Here is a 23,146-nt window from a genome sequence, read left to right on the forward strand (position 1 = left end):
TTCACTTGCTCTATTGTATAAAGAAAAAGTTAAATTATGATTTGCCTCCAAACGATTTCGAGGAGTGAAGAAAGCTGCAATCATTTTGTCACCAAGTGAGAGAAAAAGAAAATATCCAACTTTGTTCCTCGTTATCACCACTAGGCGGCGTGCTGTCAATTTAACATTAAAAATCAAGCAGAAGGAAAACATGCACACGTCATAGTTTATTAAACAATATTTAGCAACCATTAATTTCTGGTTTTAACACAGTCTCTGAAAACACAACTTATACTGCAGATGAGTATAGTGGATGCAACGCAGCTGCTGGAGTTTACGAGAAGCACCTGAAGGCAGCATTCAACTCTCCATGATAAAGCATCATGAGCTGCCATCAGCTTCCTCCAATCTGACCACTGTTTCACAAGAAGCAGTATGAATTATGAAAGACATAACCTTATAAACAAGGGAAATAAATAAATGAAACGGAATGAATAGTAATAAATACAAATCTTTTCAACAAGGAAAAAAAGGCAATTAAATACTCGAGTACTCAGTTATACATTTGTTTTCCTTTATTCATATTTTGCATTTTGCAAAAAAAAACATGGTGAAGGCCTCAGTTATTAGGTTTACTCTGGCGCCACCCTGTGTCCAGAATAAAACTACGTGTTTCTAATTATTAAATTGGATGTCATGAAAAATTTGACACAGAGATAGTTTTTTTTATAAAAGTGTATTATTATTCTATATCAGAGACCCATCACAATATTTGCTTCCAACTTTGCAGCATGATTAAAAAAAACAAAAAACAATTGCACTTAATTACAAATAGCACTTGAAGCAGTTTTTTTTTGCCTATTTGATGAATGTTTATGTAGTTATTAATTCTTGCGCTTTGAGTAACATCTTCATGGTTGAATGCACTTATTGTAATTTGGACAAAAGCGTCTGCTGAATGAATGTACTGTAATGACATTGTGTGTGTTTTGTTTTTTAAATTAATATCAGAGCATCAGACCTCTGATCAATCTGTCTGACGTGATACCTCCTGGTTAATCTGTGGAGGAGAGTCAGATGTGTCCTGTATTTACCCTGCCCACAGAGCAGGTCCAAGTTTCAAAGTGTCCTGCTCGTCCCTCCGGCTCTTCACACACAAACACAAGCCAATATTGACCGGGCGGCCGGGAGTCGACCAGTTCACTGGATGTTAAACCTTCAGCTTTTTCCAGCTCGCCCCGTGTTCCCACAAGGCTCCCTGCACAAGGAGCGACCGTCTTGACCCAGAGCTGTGTGTGTGTGTGTGTGTGAGTGTGTGTGAGTGTGTGTGTGTTGCCTTTTTGTAAACTGAGTGAGTGTGTGTGTGAGGGTATGTGTGTTTGAGCCCACAGGCCTGGAAACATGAGGCGTCCGCTGCTGCTGCTGCTCCCGGGGCTCCTGCTGCTCCACCAGGGCCGCTGCTTTGAGTTCGTGATCGATGGAGAGTGGGAAGAGAAGACGGTGAGCTGGAGAAAAACTTTAATAATATTATTATTATGTGTGTAAAGATTAAGGTTGTTTAAAATCACTAACAAGAAGCCAGTAAATACTTTCATTAGATTATTTCTGTACGGGTGAATATGAATTAAGACAAAAGTAAATTTCAAATAGGAAAGTTTTATTTTCTCTTCTGGTTTGCTCTTGCATGAATTGCAAAAAAAAAATGATTGTATTGTTTAACTTTTTTTTCATAAAACTATGAAGTGTAGCAGGAAAAATACAAAATATGCTTGATTGTTAAATCTGATTTAAATCATTGGCTCACAATATTTCTTCCTTAAGTGTGTATTAGTTTTTAAAACATTTAATAAAAAGGGCTGACAACTTATTTTTCATGATACACCTTTAATTTGAAAAGCTTATTTATTCTATTTTTAACCTTAGTGCTTTCAATCACTCAGTAAATGCCAGTATCATCTCCCTGTATTGTTTGCCCAAAAAAAATCATCTTCAATTTTCCAGTTTGAATATTGTGTCATCACAACTATTTCTTAAAAAAAGATAAATTCTATCTAAAAGCCTTTCTCTGAAATTCACCTTTGTCATCCTGGAGCCTGACGTTTCATCATCACGAGTCAATATGTTTCGATCTCTGCAGTTTGTGCTTTGTTAAGTACACAACATGTAACAGGCAACAATAGTCCCTGAATTTCAACAAATCTGTTCATAACTGGTACAAAACTTTACCTCTTGTAGAAATATGTTGGTTTTTGAAATGGAATCAATTGTTGCCCTGGAAATATATATTTCAAAATAGCTTTTGTAAAAAAGGGACACAGTTTTAAAATCTCTAATGCAAATTACATGAAAGCTCCTGAACTGTTGCATAAACGTACAAATCTGGGTCAAATTTGTTTGATTATTAAATCAGATTATCATCATTCATACAAAAAAACCTGCTTGTGTAAATGTAAACGTCTAGACTACTATTTTTTATTTCACAGAAGTCGTCATTCGAAAGACAAGAAACCATTTCTTGAATTGCCTCTTTGAACTTCTTCTGCAGCTCCAGAATTAATTCAGAATTCTTTCTTCCTTCCACCAGTCACATCTCCAGGATCACCGGGAGAGACACAAGGTGAGCTCCTCTGCAGATCCGGCGTCTTCTCCAATTTTAATAACGCAAATAATTAGTGATTCATAATCTCCCCAGGGAGCAGACTGGGACAGTGGGATGCTGATGACTTCTGTGTGTGTGTTTCAGAGAGCGATATTGACCAGCGAGGAGCAGGAAGACTTTGAAGTAGGACTCTGACTGTGACAGAGTTGAACCTTATCTAGGAATCAATGTGCTGCTGTTTGGAGAGATGCACGTGGCTGAAGGGTTATTGACTTTGTTCGCCCACTCATCCTGCTCCGATTCACCCTTTTTATGTCTTTCTCTCTTCACCTGTAAGGAGTCAAATCAGTGGCACAAGTCGCGTGAAGTCGACTGCGTTATTTTGCCTAATTTCCTTTTCTGAATTTAATTTACCATTTCAAACTGTGACCAAGTGCTAATACTTTAACTTTGACTCCCCGCAAAGAGAGAGGCTTTAAATATATTAGGTCAAATCACAAAGACCAGTTCCAAGAGGGTCAAGACCGACTCAAGGCCGAGACTAGAATGAACTGTGACTGAGAATATATGAAAATTTGTGTTAATTCCTATCAACGAAAAAAAAATAACACAAAAAAAGATCAAGCATTTTTTTAAAAATAACCTGTAAAACTGTGTTATTTCTGAACTTTGGCTTTTGTATTGGACAATGTAACAAACTATATATATATATAAAGTGCTAATTAGTTGGCTAACTATCAATCTATCAATCAATTTTTAGCATCAAATAACTTATTAAAACCAAACCGATAAGAAACATGAAGACTTGAACACACGTCAGCGTGATACCAACGAGCTAAAATGACATAAATCCTCTTTGGGGAAAAAAATATTTATCGTTTACTTTGACTTTTGTAGTCTGGGACCATGGAAGAGGTGGTGGTTTATGATCTATACTGCAGTCCGCCACCAGGGGGCGGCACAGAGGATAGATACTGAATATTTCTGCCGTTTCAAAAGATCGGTTGTTTGTGGTACCCGACAGGAAATCGTTGGGCACCACTCAAGACTTTTCTTGGAAATGTTAAGATAGGTGAAAAAAGTAACCCATTGTTGTCCAAGACTATAAGACAAGTCCCAAGTCATAAAAGGCAAGAGGAATACACCAAGACGTAAGAGAGGTCCAGGTTAGAGATGTGAAGGAGAACTCATGAACGTCCCCTCCGTCCTCGTTCCTTCCGCCCCCAGGCCATCCGTGGAGATGACATCACCGTCAAGAGCTACCGGGTGGAGAGCCGCATCACGTCGCGCTTCGCCCACACCACCGTCCGGAGCTCGGTGGTCAACTCGGCCTCCGCGGCCCAGAGCATCGGCTTCAACGTCCAGATCCCCAAGCGGGCCTTCATCACCAACTTCACCATGTGAGCCCAGGTCCGACAACAAGCACGGTGCAACAGAAATTGTACAACTCTAAGTTTTCCCTCTGCTGCAGGAACGTGAACGGGATAACGTTCATTGGCTCGGTGAAGGAGAAGACGGTCGCCAGGAACCTGTACGCTCAGGCCAGAGCCAGGGGCAAGGCGGCGGGCATCGTCAGGTGCCGGACCACGCCTCCTCCGGGATTTACACCAAACCCTCCGTGGATCTCAAAGGCTTCACGTATTTCTTTGCTTTCCAGGGCTAACTCCCAGGACATGGAGACCTTCAAGACAGAGGTCCACGTCCCCCCCGGCAGCCACATCGAGTTCGAGCTGCACTACCAGGAGATGATGTACAGGAGGCTGGGTTTCTACGAGCACACGCTGTACCTGCAGCCCGGGAGGCTGGTGCCGCAGTTCCAGGTCAGAATATGCCGACGGCGACGTATATGTCTTTGTTTCTTCACGTCCCCTGTTTGTCCCTGCAGTCGTCCCTGACCCATGTTCCTTCTTTTTCAAGGTGGATGTGTACATCTATGAGCCAAAGGGAATTTCCTCGGTGCTGACACCAAACGCCCTGGGGGAGCAGTTCACAGGGCTCTTCAAAGTCACGTCGACCAAAGACAAGGTAACACGGGGATCCAGTTCCTGCGGCGAAGCTGCTCCGTTCGGTAAAGTTGTTTATCCTGAAAATTTGAATCTTGAGAAATCTGGATCTCAAATGCTGCAAAAGTCAAGAATGAAATCTCCACACACAAAATAAAAAGTATACTTTTGCATTGCCCCCTAAAGGTGGAATACAAAATGACTTCTGTCAAATATCAGTGAAATCTGTTCGGTAGCTTTTTTTGAGATATTATAGAAATTAGCAAATATATTAATTTCCATCTTCATCTTCGTCCCCCGCAGGCTCATATCGTCTTCAAGCCCAACCTGCAGCAGCAGAGGAGGTGCGACAACTGCAGCGGCAGCGCCATCGACGGCGTGTTCACCGTCAAGTACGACGTGACCCGGGACAGCAACGCAGGGGAACTGCAGGTATCACGTACTTAGAACACCCATGACTGCGTATGAAGCCTCATTATTTCTGCTGTCGCCGTCACCCAAGCGTCCACTCGCCTCCCGCAGGTGTCCGACGGCCATTTTGTCCAATTCTTCGCTCCGTCCAACCTCTCGCCGCTTCCCAAAAACATTGTGTTCGTCATCGACGTCAGCGGCTCCATGTGGGGGGTCAAGATGAAGCAAGTGGGTTTGACCCTTCCGACCAGGAAAAAAACAAAACACTGCCACCATGTGGTCACTCTACAGAATGCATTCAATTCCAAACTCCTCCTCCCCCAGACGGTGGAGGCCATGCAGGCGATCTTGGACGACCTGACGATGGACGACCACTTCAGCATCGTCGACTTCAACCACAACGTGCGCTGCTGGAGCGAGGAGCTGGTCCACGGCTCGTCCATCCAGGTCGCCGACGCCAAGGCGTACATCAAGAACATCAAACCCAACGGCGGTGAGCGAGGCATCACGGGAGAACGCAAAAGCAGAAGTTTTTTTTGGTTTGGCGCCGATATTTCTCTGAACCCTTTGACCCCCATGCAGGCACCAACATCAACGAGGCGCTGATGAGAGCGGTCCAGATATTGGTGAGGGCGTCCAATCAGAGGGTGATCGACCCTCGCTCCGTCTCCATGATCATCCTGGTGTCCGACGGAGACCCCACCGTGGGTAAGACTGGCCGGGCGCTTTTTAAAAAGATCGTGCGACTCATCCGTCCGTAAAAAAAAGGTTTTTACCGAGTGGTCTTTTCTGCAGGGGAGATCAAGCTCAGCGCCATCCAGAAGAACGTGAAGCGGGTGATGAGGCAGGAGTTCTCCCTCTTCTCGCTGGGCATCGGCTTCGACGTGGACTACGACTTCCTGGAGCGCATCGCCATGGAGAACAGGGGCATGGCGCAGAGGATCTACGCCAACCACGACGCCGCCGAGCAGCTGCGGGTACGACGGCGCCACGGGGGACAGCGGCAGCCTTTTCCTCTTCAGTTTTTATATCAATTCGGAATATAAAAAATATATTAAAAAAAGAGTGAATTTTAAGTATTCAGGTTTGAATTTCCATGGATTTTTTGGAGTTTCTTTTTTGTCCGATGTACAGTAGGAACTTTACCACAGATCTGGATTTACTTGGCATCGCCTCCTCTTCCCTCCTCTTCCCCCTGCAGATGTTCTACAGCCAGGTGTCGTCCCCGCTGCTGAGGACCATCAGCATCCAGTTCCCCGAGGACTCGGTGTCCGACGTCACCCGCAACCAGTTCGACAAGTACTTCAGCGGCTCGGAGCTGGTGGTGGCCGGGAAGGTGCTGCCGTCCGAAAGCGGCACGCTGACCAGCTTCACCACTGCGTCCGCTGTGAGTATATATCACACACTACCAACACACCTAGACCTGGTGCGACCGGCGTCGTCTCATCCCGTCTCATCCCGTCTCATCCCGTCTCATCCCGCAGGCCCGTCTGGACATCACCCTGGAGACGGAGGCCGACATCGCAGAGCTGGACATGGAGTTGGCCAAGCAGCAGCACTCGTTCACGGGCTTCGCCCGGCAGCTGTGGGCCTACATCACCGTCAAGCAGCTGATCGCTGACAGGTGACATGAGTGACGAGTTATTACATATCTAAGTACAAGAAGCACGTGGAGACACGGCGGGGTCGATGAGAAGCCGATGAATTTGTGGCGTTGTCAGTATTCAGCGGTTGGACTGTGTGGCTCCCCTGCAGGTCCCTGGCCCCGACCGCCGCCAAGAAGAGGAAGATCACGCAGCAGATCATGTCGCTGGCCGTGGAGCATCAGTTCGTCACGCCGCTCACCGCGCTGCTGGTGGAGAGCGAGGACGCCAAGGAGAGGCTGCTGGCCGACTCCCCGAGGGACCCCAAGCACGGCTGCTGCTCAGGTGCCCGACCAAAACGCCGGTGTGATAATGTCACACGCAGAAAAGTTTCACAAAACCAAAAGAGGGCAACAAAGCTTAACAGACAAATCACAATGTGCTCTGTTGTTCTATCTATCCCACACGCGTGCGCAGGAATTGGAGGCGGCTCACCGCCCAATGGTCACACTCCGGTGCCGGTCGTCTACCAGCCACCGCCCTGGGTCCAGATGACCACCCCGGCCCCCCCGAGTCAGGTGGAGAAGGGCCCAGAGGAGTGGACCCTGCCTCCTACGGTCAACTTAGGTAACACACACACAACGAACACACACACAGATTATCACACACTCCTGCCGAAAAAATCTCCGTGACGAGCTCCGTGTTTTTCTCGCCCCCAGTGGACAACGACCCTCACTTCATCGTCCACCTGCCCGGCAGCAACACGGACGTCTGCTTCAACATCGACTCCAAACCCGGTCACATCCTCAACCTGGTGTCGGACACCGGAGCAGGTACGGAGACGGGGGCTCCGATAAAAGTTCACGAGAATCAGATTTATTTAAAAAAAACAAATGTTTGTCAACACAGGTCCTGTGATGCTGGAATTTGGAGGGAAACCTGCATGGTTACTATGACTTGTCGTCGGGGTTGGGTAGTAACTGATTACATGTAATCTGGATTACGTAATCACATTACAAAAAAATAAGTACATTTTAGACCAGATTACATTTGAAAAAAATGTTTAATTAGGTTATAGTGACATTGTCATGGTCTCAATACATTTAGACGTCCTTAAAATATGTCAATTTAAAAATCACAATTAAAATTATATATATATATAACATTACTCAACAATATATTACTGTGTACATTATGTTTTATTTTATTCTTCTAAGATTTATAGATAATGATAATGATTTTGTTTGTTTTGTAGATGTTGAATATGTGCTAAATGCATTTTATTTGGCTTTAAAAATGTTTTTTTATATTTAAAACAAGTTTTATAGATTTATTCGTGGAACTCAAAAATTTTGCGGTTGCGTCCATTTTTTCCGGGTATAAGGTGCAAATATTATCAATGTTTGATTTTGAAGTGTTCAAAAAAAGTATTCAGATTAGATTTACATCATTTTTGTAATGCCACGCAATCTGTAATCTGACCCGACCCTGCTCGTCACGACAGATGTATAAATAATGTGTCACTCTCGCTGCAACTTCACAGTTTGTACATATACTTTCTCTTTTCACTTGTTACCCATAAACGCTCTATAAGGTGTGTTTTGTTTTTCCCGGCTCCTCCCGCCCTCGTCCCGTTGCAGGCGTGGTGGTGAACGGTCAGTTAATCCGCTCCAAGCAGGTGCACAAAGGCCACGTCAGAACCTACTTCGGCACCATCTCCGTCTACCACCAGCCCGACGGCGTCAGCGTGACGGTGGGCACCGACGGCATCGCCGTGGCCGACGGCAGGAGCAACCACAACTTCACCTGGGGGGCCACGGCCGAGATCTCACAGGACGGGTAACGACGACGACCGTCGCGCCTTGGGTCTGACCTCGCTGTGTCATCATTTCATTTTCATTATCACCTGGCGTTGCCTGTGTCTCTTGCCTTCCTCAGGGTGAGGATTTCCATCGTGAAGGACGCTCACGTCACCGTCACGCTGAACGACAGCGTGCGGGTGATGGTGCTGCTGCACCGCGTGTGGAAGAAGAATCCCGCCAACGTCGACTTCCTCGGCCTCTACATTCCCAACGACAACCGGTACTCGCCTCTGGTGCACGGCCTCATAGGTACGATTCTCTAAAATGTGATGTGACTGTACAAGATCAGCAAGTCAGAGCACGAAGTTTTAAACAGTGGGGAAAATACGGACTGAGTCATGCAGAGGCATTTGGAGAATGATGCTGAAGCCTGATATGAGCAAATGTCAAATAACAGAACTGCAAACAAAACACAAGTTCAGAACTAATTGTATAATAATAAAAAAATATTCCAGTAGGAATTGAATAGTAAAACTAGAAGTCTAACGTTTTCATAATATTTAAATTATGCATATTGAACAAATACAGACCCTATAATTAAACTTCACGAAAGAGTTATTTGCAGGTTACAGTGAATTTACTATTCAGAGTCCTGCAAACTTTTGGGAATATTTTATGAGCAAAAATAAAGTTATTCTTTAAAATTAAGACAAGGAAATTATGATTGAAGAGAGTTGATAACCCTAACCCTAATGACGGGATGTTTTTACCTCGTGCGACGTCACAGGGCAGTTTTCCCGAGAGCCTGACGTGAGCGTGTACGACGTCCGCGAAGGCGTCGACCCCCTGAAGAAGGAGGCGACCATGGAGGTGAAGGGCAACAGGCTGCTCGTCACCAGGTACAGTGACTCGCCAGACTTCTGAACACACACACCGATCTTATTACATGAACTCTGATGTGTGTGTGTGTGTGTGTGTGTGTAGGGGCTGGCAGAAGGACTACCGGCGCGACAAGAAGCGCGGCTCCAACGTTTACTGCTGGTTCGTTCACAACAGCGGGAAGGGCTTCATCGACGGCCACTACACCGACTACATCGTCCCAGACCTCAACAGCTTCCTTCAGACGCTCTGAGCAGACAGCGAGATGCGTTCAAGAACCCTGTGCAAAAACAAAAAAATATTCCCCACTGCTTTCACATTTGTGACTACTTTTAATTTTTTTTTGTCTTTTTGCCTCAAGATTAATTTAAACTACAGACCTTTCTTCACAGATTAAGAATCATCAGACCAGACGTCACTTTACGTTGAATTTATTTGGACAAAATTTACATCTGTGATGTTAAGAACAACTTGAATATTAATCCAGAATAAAAAAACAAAACAAATTAAACTCATTGCTTTTGATTTTTTTCTGTGACATCTCACTGGAAATGCAATGTGGGTTTAGGCCTGTCACGATAATCGGCACAAAACGTGAACACAAACTCAATTATATATCCTCAATATTTCTCTGAGCAGCGAACCAATCGTGTGTGAGAAGACGAGCGGTGTCTCACAATCACATGATTCAGTAGCAAAACGTGATCTTAAAAATGACGATAATATCGCGATTATTTCTTGAAAAATATATTGTCCAACAAAAAAAAGTTATCGTGACAGGCCTTAAAAGTTGGATGCGTCTATGTACAGGGGGGGGGGAGTCATGGGGGAAGTAACTCTGACACAGTAGAGTCCCTCGGCCCACCGGCTGCTGCCGCCTCCGCCGGGTTCAGGCCAGTTTGGAGAAATCCTCGTATGCGACCTCCACTTGTTTCCCTTTCTGAGAACCCTGAGGAAAGAGGAGGCACAGAGCTTTAGTGACGGCCGAACACAGAAACTGGACACGACAAAATAAAAATTAAAATGCTACAGAGTGAAAACTATGAAACAAAATTAAAATTAAAATGCAACAGAGTGAAAACTATGAAACAACAGATGTACAGTACAGTGGATGATATTCTGTGGAAATACTCACCGAGTCGAGAAGGAGCGTGGCGCAGAACTTCTTTTCGTCGATCCCCTCGAGCACAGCCTCGGTGTCCCTGAACGCACCGTTCAGGATCAGAACCCGTTTACCTGCAGACGGTTCGAAGACGGGACGACAACAACAACGACACGTTGATGAGTTTTATCAACACTATATTTGAGGTAATCTGTTGAAACGTTAAAAAATAAATAAACATGGGTCACCTGGTGCAGGTATCACCGTCTCCACGTGATTCTGGTCCAGTTTCAGTTTGTCGCCGGAGTCGACCAACTTCACCACCGCGGCATATTTGTCTCGCACTTCCTGCAGCGAAAAAAAAGGAGTAGTATAGTGAGAAGTAATTTATTACAAGAGCTCAATATATTGATTCGATTTCTGGGTCGTTACACAAATCAACAAGTGGTCAGTGCATGGTGTCCCATAAAAAAACCTTGCATCGTTACCATGATGACAGCCTTCTTCTTGTGGTACTTCTCTCCCAGTCTCTTGGTGACGACCTTGACCACGATGTTGGTCTGCAGCCAGTTATCCGTTCGGACCGACGGCTTCTTCTTCTTCTTCTCTTCCATCTGGAATTTAAAAAAATCTCTAATCAGAACCATCAATAACCAACAGTCACAGTAGACAAAACAAAAAAAGTCTTCTTTACCTCCATGATCTCTTCCAGAGCGGATTTCTTCTTCTTCCTTTCCTCTCTGGAGTCTGAGGTGGCGTCTTTCCTCTTGGTCGATGACGACGCTGCCGTTTTCAGAGCACTGGCGCTGAAGGCAGTGCTGCAGGGACGCAACAAAATATTTCACTTATATTCACTTGTGCAGAATAATTAACATATTGATATTCATAATTCACTTCTGTACCTTGATTTGGAAGGACCAGCTACAGAGGAAGAGGCTCCCAGGTTGAACGCAACTGAAGAAGAAAACACGAGTGAGGGGTGAGTGGAAAGAAATATAATATTTTAAATTGAATTTTGATAACAACATCATTCACATTTGACTTTTAAAGTTTAGAAACATCTGAGGTCGATTTCATAAAAGTATTTCTTTCCAGAATCCTGATAATCTAGCTCTGTATTTGGCTACCTGAACAAAATAAGGACGAAACTTAATCTTTAACCAAAAATGATATCTTAACAGTTCATAAACATCACGTTTCAAGGGATTAAATGAAATAAATCCAAACCTTTCTCTTCTTCACTCTCACGTTTCAGCTCCGTAAAAACCGGAGTTTCCTACAGAATCAAACACAGCAAAAAGAAGAATATTTAAAATTTTAAAAAGATCAAGTCTTGGTTTAATGTGAATGAATCGTGTATGAGGTCTCGACCCCCCCACTGCTGGTTTCCCTCACCTCCGTGTCCTTGCAGTCGCGGCCCCTGCGGACCTGCTCCTCGATGAACTTGGCGCTCCGCTCTTCGTCGTCCAGCTCCTGCTTCTTCTTCCTCGCCTGCTCCTCCTGCCGGCGGATGGTCTCCGGGTCGCGGTCGACGTACTGCACGTACCAGCCTTTGGGGGTCTCGTCAACTTTACACAGGCCTGGGGGAAGAAACGGACTATAAAATATACATCATCATATCAATCAACTGTAGTTTGTGTCCTGGTTGTTAAGAGAGGGATGTCACCAGTTTACCTTCTCTGCCCAGCCACTTAGTGAAGTCGGTGAGCGTCTCCCACTGTGTGGAGTTCATGTGCACGTGCTCCCGGTGACTGATGTACTCATTGTACACGATGTTGTTGTGCACTCGCTTGGTCCCTGCGGGTGGAGAAGGAGGAGAAACCGCTCAGTGTCTGACTCTCTGCTGCTGCTGCTTTGTCACTTCTTCATGGCACAAACATCTGGATGAACTGTGTGAACATCTGTGTGGCTGTGGACATCTGGGTGGACTGTGTGAACATCTGGATGAACTGTGTTGTGAACGTCTGGATGAACTGTGTGAACATCTGCATGAACTGTGTGAACATCTGCATGAACTGTGTGATGGATGAACTGTGGGAACATCTGTGTGACTGTGGACATCTGGGTGGACTCTGTGAACATCTGGATGAGCTGTGTGAACATCTGGATGAACTATGTGAACATCTGCATGAACTGTGTGAACATCTGCATGAACTGTGTGATGGATGAACTGTGTGATGGATGAACTGTGGGAACATCTGTGTGACTGTGGACATCTGGGTGGACTGTGTGAACATCTGCATGAGCTGTGTGAACATCTGGATGAGCTGTGTCTCTGTGGACTCACCAAATCGTCTCCGGAGCAGCTCCAGGAAGTCGCTCTTGAACTCACTGTAAACAGATGGTGGTGGGGGGAGAAAACAAATATGGATGAATATGTTGTTTTCATTTTCATTAAAAGTGCCGCTGATGTTCAAACGGCGAGATGACTCACTCTGAGAAGTAATCCATGAACTTGTTTGGATCCTCTGAGGCCAGCAGCAGCTGCCGCTGGTGCGACTCGGACATGCAGTGACATTTAAAGCCGTTCTGTGAGCGAACACACGAACATAAAAACTCAAGTTTGAAACGATAATCATAAACAACAACAACAACAACAACACGTTCTACAAACTAGCATCTCACCTCGTCTCTGCATTGTTTCTGACACATCTGACAGTACCACCTCAACTTCTGGAGACCTTTGGATTTTATCCGGTTGGCTATCGCCTTCGGGGACAGGAAATCTGCTTTCCCCATCCCGACGAGCGACAACACACATACAACGACCGAAAACCCGTTGAAAAGTTCTTCTAAACTGGAACAATTCGGGCTCGAATCTCTGCTAAAAGCACGACGAACCGTTGTGCCGCCGACAACAACACGTTTCCGGTTGCTGTAATCTCAAAGTCTCGCGATAACACGTGCTGCGTTCAATGGCCCCTCGTAAGCTTCGTATTTTACCGAACCACGGAAATATGAATAAAGTACACATGAACAAACAGCTTTGTGATTTATTGCGATACTAAAATGTTTTTATTAAATTATTTTATAATGTAAGGAGATTTTTTTATTGCACTATGTTAAATAAAATTTGCAGAATTGAATGCACCATTTAAAAAAAAAGATAAATACACATGCCAAAATGACAAAAATGTGTCATTCATTTCTGGAAAAAATAATATTCCAAGTATGCTCTTCTCCTGTATTCCCAAAATGCCAACAAGGGAAGTCAATATATATAATATAATTTAAAAAAGGTAAATAAAACTTTATTTATGAGATACGTCACGTCCGGTCGCCATTTTTTATTTTCAACCGACGAGTCGCAGCTTTGGAAACAAACAAATTAAAAGTTTTCCTTAATTAGTGAAGCAGGAGAAAAGGTTTTGATGCAGATGAACAGAAGAGTCACCGAAGAGTCTTGACAAATCTTCGAAACGGGTAAGTGTCACCAACGGGGTTTATTTTTCAAAGTTCAGCTTGTAATTGTCTTTACAAAACATAAAAATCAAAACAGGAACTAGCTTGACTTCGGCACTTAATTGCACACGGACGGAATAATTTCATAGAGTAGTTATAAGTGTCCAAGAGGGTAAGAGAATTTCCATCACGAAAGTATTCAGATACATTAATTGTAAATAGATAGGTATTGTGAAAAACTAAATGTTTTGAATACAATTTTTTTCTGAAGTGGAAAAAAAACTTATATTATATTATACTTATATTATACCTATACTTATATTTTTTAATATGCCTATTATATTGGTAACAGGCTTATTAATAAAACAAGGGTGACAATTTACTAAAATACTTTTTTGTTTTTGAAGCGTTATTGTTACGTTCATGTGCGTTTGATCCGTTTTTCCAACGACATTTCCGCCGGCACGTGAAGGCAACATTCCGTCCATTTTGACTTTATTTTGCGCCTGCGCAGTCCTGCGTGTCTGACCTTCATACAGGAGGAACCATGTTCGCCAGGAGCAGCGCGTTGGTGTTCGCCCCACAATGGTAAAGTCTTTAACTCTTCATCACTTCCACACAAGTGTTCAACCTGTATCTCATCTGTGTGTCGCTTCATTGACACGTTGTGGTTTGGAACGAGAGCGTAACGCTTTAGTCTTGTCAACTCAAGGACGCGCTAACGTAGGCCGCAGGCCCGCCGCTTAATAAATGAATGGACAAGTTCAACCGGCTAGCGGCTAATGCTAACTCAGCTGACAGTGTATACGAGTGTATACGGAGGAGAGATAACAATTACACCTGTGCACTTCTTCAATCTAATGCTTTACAAACTCTCACATAAGGCGCAGCTGCAGTCTTAGCCTAGCTTAGCTGTCATAGCCCCTGCTAACAGAGCTAACTCAAGCTAGCTAGCTAACCTGTAGACTTCATATTCAATGATGCAGAGCAGCCTGTGATAACGTGGCGTTTACCAGAAGCTACTGTCAGTGCATTATTATTATGATGATGATGATGATAATGATGATACGTGTCGATGATGCTTGCAGCTGAAGTTGACATGACTGCTTTGTGTTCACAGTGGGCAGGTCAGGAACATGGCTACCTTGAAGGACAGTAAGTACTCATGCACACGAATACACTTTGTGACAGAAGACGACAACACATGAGACTAAACCATGAATGTAAAGTTTTGCAGGTTTTCATATGGATCCTTGTGTTTGCATAGTAAACATAAGCTGCCAACTCATGCTCAAAGGAAAATACAGAAAAAAAGTTTTCAAGTGCATCAGCCAGCAGTAATAGTTTTTTTTTTTTAATGATTGAAGAATTTATTGTTTCAAATATGTTTCACCTTATTTCATGACTTGGTTGTATGATAAATTCACTGATTTCTAAGAGAGGGGAAAAAATGTTCGCGTTGAACCATCAGTTATAGTTTTTTTTCACAATTTTAAAAACGAGAAAAAAGAAAGAGAAAAAATATTATATATACTATCATGTTATCTGTAAATAAAAATAAATCTCTGTTCCCCTCCAGTCACCATTCGGCTGAAGTCCATCAAGAACATTCAGAAAATCACCAAGTCCATGAAGATGGTGGCCGCCGCCAAGTACGCTCGTGCTGAGAAGCAGCTGAAGCCGGCCCGAGTGTATGGCTCTGGCGCTCTGGGTACGTACCTCCGCGTTGACTTTTTAAAAAGTTGTCATGACAGTTTTATTTTTTAAGATGCTAAACTTAAGATTCCTCCGTTCCCCTCTCCAGCTCTGTACGAGAAGGCCGACATCAAGGCGCCGGAGGACAAGGCCGCCAAGCATCTGCTCATCGGCGTGACCTCCGACCGTGGCCTCTGCGGCGCCGTCCACTCCGGCGTGGCCAAGGCCATCAAGAGCGATATCGCCCTCATGACCAAGGCCGGCAAGGAGGTGATGGTGATCAACGTGGGCGACAAGCTGAGGGGCATCCTGCACAGGTACCAACCCCTGGATGAAACGCTATTTAGAACTGTTGGCGTAAAGTGTCGCGGTTGTTGACGTCCCACTGTCCCTCATCAGAACCCACGGACAGCACATCCTCATGAACTTCAAGGAGATCGGTCGCAAGCCCCCGACCTTCGGTGACGCCTCCATCATCGCCAGCGAGATGATCAACTGTGGATACGAGTACGACCAGGGCTCCGTCATCTACAACAGATTCAGGTACTTAGATTCTCTGCATTTGACCCTTTTTTCTTTGAAGGGGAAGCACTGAGTGTGAAAAGAATGAATATTTTTTTAACAAACAATGTTTTTTAATGCATGATTAAAAAGCTGCCAGCGTGGAATCCAAATAAAAGTATTTTATTTCATTTTACTTCGTTTTAATTATTTTAAGTTATATTGTGCTTTGCTGGTATAATGTCTGCTGGAATGTAAAACTTTTTTTTCTGTTATATAAATATTTGTACTTTTGGAATGTTTTTTTTCCCTTGCAAATCAAGACAAAAAAGTAAAAAGCACATTGGGGCTATTAAGTTTATACAATGATGGAAAAATTGACAAAATAAATGAAAAACAAAAAAAAGGGTTTAATTATTTTAAAAATAACAATTTTTATTTGGATGCATCCTTAGTTTCCTTATTTGGATCTGTTTATCTGAGAGTTGGACTTATCAGAACTTCTTGTCCTCAAAGAAACCTCCCCTCTCCTCTGCCGCAGGTCTGTCATCTCATACAAGGCCGAACGTAAGCCTGTGTTCTCCAACGACACAATCACTAACTCAGGTAGATCACAATGTTGTTATCACCTTAACACGCAGCCTCGTTTATATATCAGTCAGAGAGATGATAAATGTTATGTTTCTGTCCCCCGACAGAGAACATGAACATCTACGACGACATCGACGCCGACGTGCTGAGGAACTACCAGGAGTTTGCTCTGGTCAACATCATCTACTTGGCCTTGAAGGAGTCGTCCACCAGCGAGCAGAGCGCCAGGATGACGGCCATGGACAGCGCCAGCAAGAACGCCTGTAAGACTCTGACACTTCCTGTCGGAAATACATTTCACGTTCAGGATGGGGATGTTGTAGGAATCTGGAATCACTTTTTTCTGTGACAACAGTTTGGAGCAGAAGTGTTGAAACTGTACTTTTTGTTTGTCCTGTGACACAACTCTTTTTACTCAATGCTCAGGATTAGTTGACTTGCAGGAAAAATATAATTGTCAAGTTTTGGCCGTCGATTTTAATATTTTAAGTTCTTTTAAAAAAAAAAAACTTAATTATCTTGCTTCAGCTTCCAAGATGTAGATAATTTTTTTTCAGTTTTATACGTTTGCCTGTGGGGATTTCCCATAGGCCAAAATTATGTCTTCAGTTAAAAAAACAAAATATTTTCAGATTAAAATTAGATAAATTGTGGGAAAACAAACTCCCACATTAAGGAGTTAAATCAGTTTTGATAATTGGAAGTTAACAACATAAGGCAAATTAGAATTTTGGTCTACTGTCACTTTATAATCTCATAACTGTCACATCCCATGATTTAGTTTTGAAACGTGCGCTCCCACGTGTGCTTTTCATTCATACACTCCCTGTAATAAAATGTTTCCCGTTTGATGATTGACGGGTTTTCCCTCCTCCCTCCCCTTCGCAGCCGAGATGATTGACAAGCTGACCCTCACCTTCAACCGCACCCGACAGGCCGTCATCACCAAGGAGCTCATTGAGATCATCTCTGGAGCCGCCGCTCTGTAAGTCGTCGTCCTCCTCCTCCTCTTCATCCTCCTCCTTCATTATGTTCCTCCGTCACTGTGAAAAAAAATTCTCACCTCTGAGACCTCTTCTTTCTTATCCCCTCTCAACCATGCATGTCTTTTTTTTTTTTTTTTACATTTCTGAACGCCATCACTTTATCTCCTGACTAATTCTTCCTCTTTGACCTAATCCCTCTTCTTCACCCTCTGCCGTAATCAGGAACTGAGGAGGTAACGTTAGAGACGCTGATGTTAGGATCCCTCGTGGAACATAGTTTACATTTAGAAGATTGTCCCGCAAATTCTTTGTTATTTCTAGACTACATTCCCCTTTTAGATTCCAGGACTGTCATTCTTTACTTTCACTGTCCTCACCTTTCTTATTTGTCTTTTCTTTACAGATAAACGGACGAGGTCATTGTTTCCGTAGACTACAGCTCTTCAAAGTTACCTGGGACGCGTCGTCGATGTCGTTGAGAGTCTAATGAACATTTGTGTTTCTATTTGTAAAATATATGGAGAAAATAAACCTCTTACACAGAAACCCTCCCTCTCTCCTCAAGTCCCTGTATCTTTCTCTCTCCTCTCAAATAAAACTTCACGAATGACACAAAGATAAATGTTGTTGCTTTACTCTCCAAAGGTGTCGCTTCACACACAACCGTTCAGAGGCTGTGGAGGAATGTGAGTTTCTTAAATAATTCTTCAGTATGGAAAATATACAGATGATGCAGAAAACGTCAGATGCACAACAATGACCCAAACCATCAAAAGTTAGTGTTTGATTCATCTTGTGATCTTTGAGGCTCTACATTGTGATTTTTTTATTGAGCTGAAAATATGAAATGCAATTTGTTTTGAGCCGTTGGTTACGTTCAGTCAAAGCAACCACACACTTAGTATTTACAGTTATATAAAGTTATATAGTCTCTTAAAACAACCTACAATGAGCCTGTGAAATAAGTCATAAGTGAGTAAAAATGGCTTCAACAATTAAATTGTATGACACAAATTTAAGACTACTATCTGCATAATGTTAACTTCTACATAAGAGTTATTTGTGGATTATTCTTACTTTTGCTTATGAACGAAGGACTTTTACGTGTAACTGAATAATTTTTAATTGTGGTGTTGCTTTTTTACTTAAGTAAAAGACACTGGATTCATCTTCCACTCACGTCTGACCTTTTTTCAAATCTCAAATTAATGCCAGAACATTGATTTTAAGTCCTAATTCAATTCAACAAGACAAAGAGAAATCGACTTTATTTACAAATGATTATAATTGTGACTTGAATATTTCTCGAATTGTTAAAGGTTTAGTCTCAGAATTCATATTTTGTAGCCAAAAGCTAACTATATTTTCCATATTAGATACTGCAGTGGAGTAAAACAGACCTGTTGTTTATGGGAGTCTACAGATTGTCTATCACACTGAGGCACACGTGGGAAAATTGGAGGCTGATCATGTGCTAATGAAAAAGTGCAGTTTGAAACTTGCAGACGGGGATTGATTTATTGATTGATTGATTTTCTGTGATTTAAACCTTCCATATTAAAATTCCTTATTTCTTCTTCTCTTTCTGCAGTTCAGCAAGTGTCCACCAGGCTGTGCTGTGTGATAAGAAATGTGGCTTCCCCTTCAACAACAACCTGCAAGTGAGTAAAAACCCCAAAGGAGCCAAAGAGTTTATCAAACAGCCCAACAACACGTGTGATAGATGATTAGTTTCTGATCAGTTGATTGATTACATTCAGATTCGATATCTGATCGGAGTTCAGCCTCTTCAAAGTGTTTGTAGTTTTGCGTTCAATATCATTTCTGTGTGCAAAAATGTGCTGCTTCTCTGTGTGTGTGTGTGTGTGCGTGTGCGCGCATACATGTCCTGCAGGCCTTGTTTGTCTATTGTGTTTGTGCTTGTTATTGTTTACTCCTGGGGGGAGTGGGGGAGCGATTGCATCTGAACACTGAAATTACAGCGATGCCAGACTCTGATAAACGCCGCAGCGATCCGGCATCGCCATGCATGTGGGTGAGGGGAGGCGGGACGGGGAATTCTCTATGATTCAGGGCTTCGAGAGTCGGAGTCTCTTTCTCTTCAATATTCATGTTGTGGAAAAGAAACTGGTGAAAAGAGGAAACGTGAACCAGGAAGTCCCAGTTTCTCAAGACCCTGTCATTTATATATCTTGGAAACAGCAGCTTGATAAACAACATAGGCCAAATTACATGTTAATTTAATCAAGTATTGTGTTTCATAATTTCTTCCATATAGTAGCTGAGGCCAGGTTCTTTTAAAGCCAATGCTTTTAGGTGTGAGGCTCTTCAGTGACCTTTAATCAAATAATTTCTTCAAAATTAGAAAACTTCTGAGTCAAGTCACATGTTTAAATCTCACAGGCCTCAAGTCATTTTTGTGCATGTTTTGTTTTATTGTATTTAATAGTCACATACACTACCAAAGGACATTTCTGTTGTATTACAGTAGTTATTAGTATGACAGCGTATATATATCTTCCCCTCAGACCGTGCAGCAGCGTCAAACCTCGGAACATTTTCTACCGGGCAGTGACGGAAAAAAATAGATGACAATATTTTATAATAACTTTATTGCATGATGTGTCACGACAACGAGACGCTGATTCTGAACCACGGTGGGTCATTTGTGCAAGAGGTTTATAGTTATGATTCGGATATTTTTTTTTTGTCTTTTTCTGTACCAGTCGCTCTTTTTACCACGTCCCCATGTTCCCAGATCTCTGCAATTATTTTTGAGTATAATTTAATGGTATCAGATTTGTATTAAATGTAATTAGAAAAAAGACAACGAAGCAGAGAAGGAGAGAGAGTTGTAAACATAAGGACATATGGAAGGAAAACAATAGTAATAACGTGATCACGCAAATAATTAGTGGCTTCAGCGAGTTTTATTCTCTCTCACAATTCTTATCTTTGCCTGATATTCCAGACGCTTTGTCTTGATTTGTGTCGACACAATTATTATTCCACATATTTTAACAATAAATTACAGGAACGACTAACAACAGAGTCATGTGTTGAGTGAAAGGCGGGAGAAGCTCCTTCGCTCTCGTGCAGATATTTAACCGCCCAGAACCAGCCGCCGGGTCAGAAGCCACTGACTAGACGACGAGTCGACACACACACACACACACACACACACACACACACACACACACACACACACACACACACACACACACACACACACGTCGTCCTTTGTTGTGATTGTGCGTAGTTACTATGATGAAAATGTGAAAGTGTGCGACTTTGTCAGTGTGAGGGGCGATTTGACAGTTGGCGCCGGAATGACAAGGCTTAAACATCTTCACGAGTGTGTGTGTGTGTATGCATAAGATTTCTACATTAAGGAACGTATAAAAGGTGTGTGTGTGAGTGAAGACATCTGAACATTGTGTTGGCGGGGGCCTCGCCTCGCCGCCCGCCCGCCACCGCTCTGTATTAGCTTCACCTCGTTATCGTTATCGCCCTCCTCCATTGTGGCGTGACGGGCGGAAAATGATTAGAGGAGCAGGCGACAATGGAGGCAAGAGATTTCTACCTTTACCCGGGGCAGCGCCGCTGTCAGGTACAGCAGCATTACACTCAAAAGAAAAGGGGGAAGAGGGGGGCGCCCCCGCACAAAAGGAGCGCTCCTCTCTTACTTTAAAACACTCATGTCTTCTTCTTCTTCTTCTTCTTCTGCAGCGGAGCAGAGTGAGTGTTCACGGGGAGCCAATTGACTTCCTCCGTCAGCTGATCACAGAGAGGAGGGGGATGAGAGACGTTCCACTCCTCCTCCTCCTTTCTTCTTCGTCTTCTTCTTTTTCTGACCTGAGGAGAAAGTGTGTGTGGGGGGGGGACAGGAAGCGAGGCCGTTTTCCCACGGCGACATGCGCGTGTGTGCGTGTGCGTGACACTGACTCTGATGTAGTAACGCCACGGCATAATCTCATTCAACAACCCCCCTCCTTCCCTCCCCCCCCTCTTATCTCCCCCCCTCCCCTTTACACAAAGATATCTGCTCTGTGGACTTTTCTGACTATTTATGTCGAACAAGGTCAGGATCGTTTAAACCGCTCTGCCTCTCTCAGGCCCTGCAGATGAGATAGCGCAGGAAAAGGAGGGGAGAAACGATCGATTCTCGCCGCCACGCAGATTTATTCTCCCTCCTCCCCTCTCTCATTTTCCCCGTGCTGTGGTTTTTTGCACCGAGCCGACAGAGAGGGTCACCACCACCGCCGTCGCCGCCACCACCGGGGCTCATCAGTCTCTTTAATAACCCCCCCCCCCCCGCCGTTTTAAAATACAGTACCAGCCCCTTAAACTGGCCACTTTTTCTCTCCCTTGGTCCAAATGAGAGCCCTCCTCCTCGTCGCATCAATCTGGGGGCGTGAACGGCGAGCGAGGCCTGTTGGAGGTGGAGGCAGAGTTAAGAGATTTAGACGGGGGAAGTGGCGGTTTGTATCATTCACAGGGGGCGTTTTACAAATGAAGTGGGGCACTTACTCAGGCTGAAGGCTTGATTGTGAAGTGGGCCGGCCGGGAGGCGGGACGCAATTTAAAGCTGCCTTCAAACCTTAAATTTTCTCAACGTTACCCAGAGGATCTGTGCGCAAATGTCCGAATCAGCTGAATGAGGCATTAAACAGACTTTTTACCCCGTCAGCTTCCGACTACAAAGTCCCTGGTCGTCTCTCCCGCTCTACCTGGGCACCGCCCTTCGTCTCAACCCACCCAGGTGTGAACCCGTCCCACACGGACATTCTCCGGATTGTGGGAAAGGGCAAAGAAATCCAGGGCCGATTCTCACGAATCATACGGCTCCCGCTGACGCCTGCAGCGCCCTCTGGTGGTCATGTGAAGTCGGGTTCGTCGGTGACTAGAGAGTCCCCCGACAACTTCTTGTTGACGATTAGTTACTCGTTATTTAACTTATTCTTTCAGCTCCAATAATTGTTTAATATGTTGCAGTGGAGAACCTTTGTCTCCCCCTTCTGGCAGTATGAGCAATTACACATTTCAGCTGTCAATCAGACATCTCGTCACGTTTTTTATAGAATCAAATGACTAATTAGGACCAATTATAACCGATTATAAACATGAACAGTCAATGTGATGAGAACTACCTGAAATGACAGAAAACATAAATTTATCGTCTACTTAGATTTTTTTTTTTAGTTCGGTCCACGTTCCATCTGCTAACATGGAGGGGGCTGGGTTCATGACCTATACTGCGGCCGACCACCAGGGGGCGATCCACAGGATTTGGCTTCTTTTATGAAGAAAACGTCTCATTAGATTCGGTTCACGTCAGTGTGTAGTGACGCAGCGTGTCGTCGGGCCTTGCCTCAGCGATTCCTCTGTTTGTGTGAATACTTACTTATGTGTTGTCTTCAGTGTGTGTGTGTGTGTGTGTGATCCCCTGCCACTCATGTCTTGGGTTACTGTGTCTCTGGCTGTATGATAGATGGCTCAGCCCAACCTCAGAGCCCCCAGTCTGAGCCGCCGGATAGCCTGTCACTGCCAGTTTCCGCCAACTGAATGTGTGTGTTTTAGGATGTCTATGATTCTGTGTGTGTGTGTGTGTGT

General features: G+C 43.9%; 3 protein-coding genes and 1 long non-coding RNA gene across 5 annotated transcripts in view; 3 read left to right on the top strand and 1 right to left on the bottom strand.

Annotated features, from left to right (window-relative positions):
- Window positions 1-832: 832 nt before the first annotated feature.
- Window positions 833-9,767, top strand: itih2 (inter-alpha-trypsin inhibitor heavy chain 2). The gene is made up of 21 exons (XM_035620725.2): window positions 833-1,479; window positions 2,564-2,596; window positions 2,723-2,761; window positions 3,806-3,978; window positions 4,050-4,154; window positions 4,236-4,398; window positions 4,496-4,603; window positions 4,885-5,013; window positions 5,104-5,220; window positions 5,317-5,485; window positions 5,575-5,700; window positions 5,788-5,969; window positions 6,194-6,379; window positions 6,477-6,616; window positions 6,748-6,920; window positions 7,053-7,202; window positions 7,295-7,408; window positions 8,216-8,414; window positions 8,514-8,686; window positions 9,165-9,276; window positions 9,362-9,767. The coding sequence occupies exons 1-21, from the start codon at window positions 1,381-1,383 to the stop codon at window positions 9,507-9,509; spliced, it is 2,838 nt and encodes a 945-aa protein (XP_035476618.2). The 5' UTR covers window positions 833-1,380; the 3' UTR covers window positions 9,510-9,767.
- On the bottom strand, window positions 9,672-13,242 carry kin (Kin17 DNA and RNA binding protein). The gene is made up of 12 exons (XM_035620763.2): window positions 12,984-13,242; window positions 12,793-12,887; window positions 12,646-12,689; window positions 12,033-12,155; window positions 11,754-11,938; window positions 11,586-11,634; window positions 11,261-11,312; window positions 11,053-11,176; window positions 10,847-10,972; window positions 10,607-10,706; window positions 10,392-10,492; window positions 9,672-10,205 (listed from the first exon to the last, which is right to left on the bottom strand). The coding sequence occupies exons 1-12, from the start codon at window positions 13,095-13,097 to the stop codon at window positions 10,146-10,148; spliced, it is 1,173 nt and encodes a 390-aa protein (XP_035476656.2). The 5' UTR covers window positions 13,098-13,242; the 3' UTR covers window positions 9,672-10,145.
- A 400-nt stretch (window positions 13,243-13,642) lies between these two features.
- Window positions 13,643-23,146, top strand: part of LOC124850829 — a 47,330-nt gene continuing 37,826 nt past the window's right edge. Inside the window, exons 1-2 of the long non-coding RNA XR_007031778.1 lie at window positions 13,643-13,781; window positions 19,125-19,194. This is a non-coding gene — a long non-coding RNA (uncharacterized LOC124850829). The remainder of the gene's footprint in view (window positions 13,782-19,124; window positions 19,195-23,146) is intronic.
- Window positions 14,275-18,155, top strand: atp5f1c (ATP synthase F1 subunit gamma). Of its 2 annotated transcripts, XM_035605158.2 has the most exons (9): window positions 14,275-14,348; window positions 14,881-14,915; window positions 15,340-15,471; window positions 15,565-15,772; window positions 15,855-15,998; window positions 16,498-16,562; window positions 16,655-16,810; window positions 17,436-17,532; window positions 17,937-18,155. In XM_035605158.2, the coding sequence occupies exons 1-9, from the start codon at window positions 14,308-14,310 to the stop codon at window positions 17,938-17,940; spliced, it is 882 nt and encodes a 293-aa protein (XP_035461051.1). In that variant the 5' UTR covers window positions 14,275-14,307; the 3' UTR covers window positions 17,941-18,155. The 2 variants fall into 2 exon arrangements, with proteins under 2 accessions (XP_035461051.1, XP_035461058.1); XM_035605165.1 differs by lacking the exon at window positions 17,937-18,155 and having other exon boundaries at window positions 17,436-17,536.

This window comes from Scophthalmus maximus, chromosome 12, assembly GCF_022379125.1.
Source record: "Scophthalmus maximus strain ysfricsl-2021 chromosome 12, ASM2237912v1, whole genome shotgun sequence".
In the NCBI taxonomy this organism is placed as follows: domain Eukaryota; kingdom Metazoa; phylum Chordata; class Actinopteri; order Pleuronectiformes; family Scophthalmidae; genus Scophthalmus; species Scophthalmus maximus.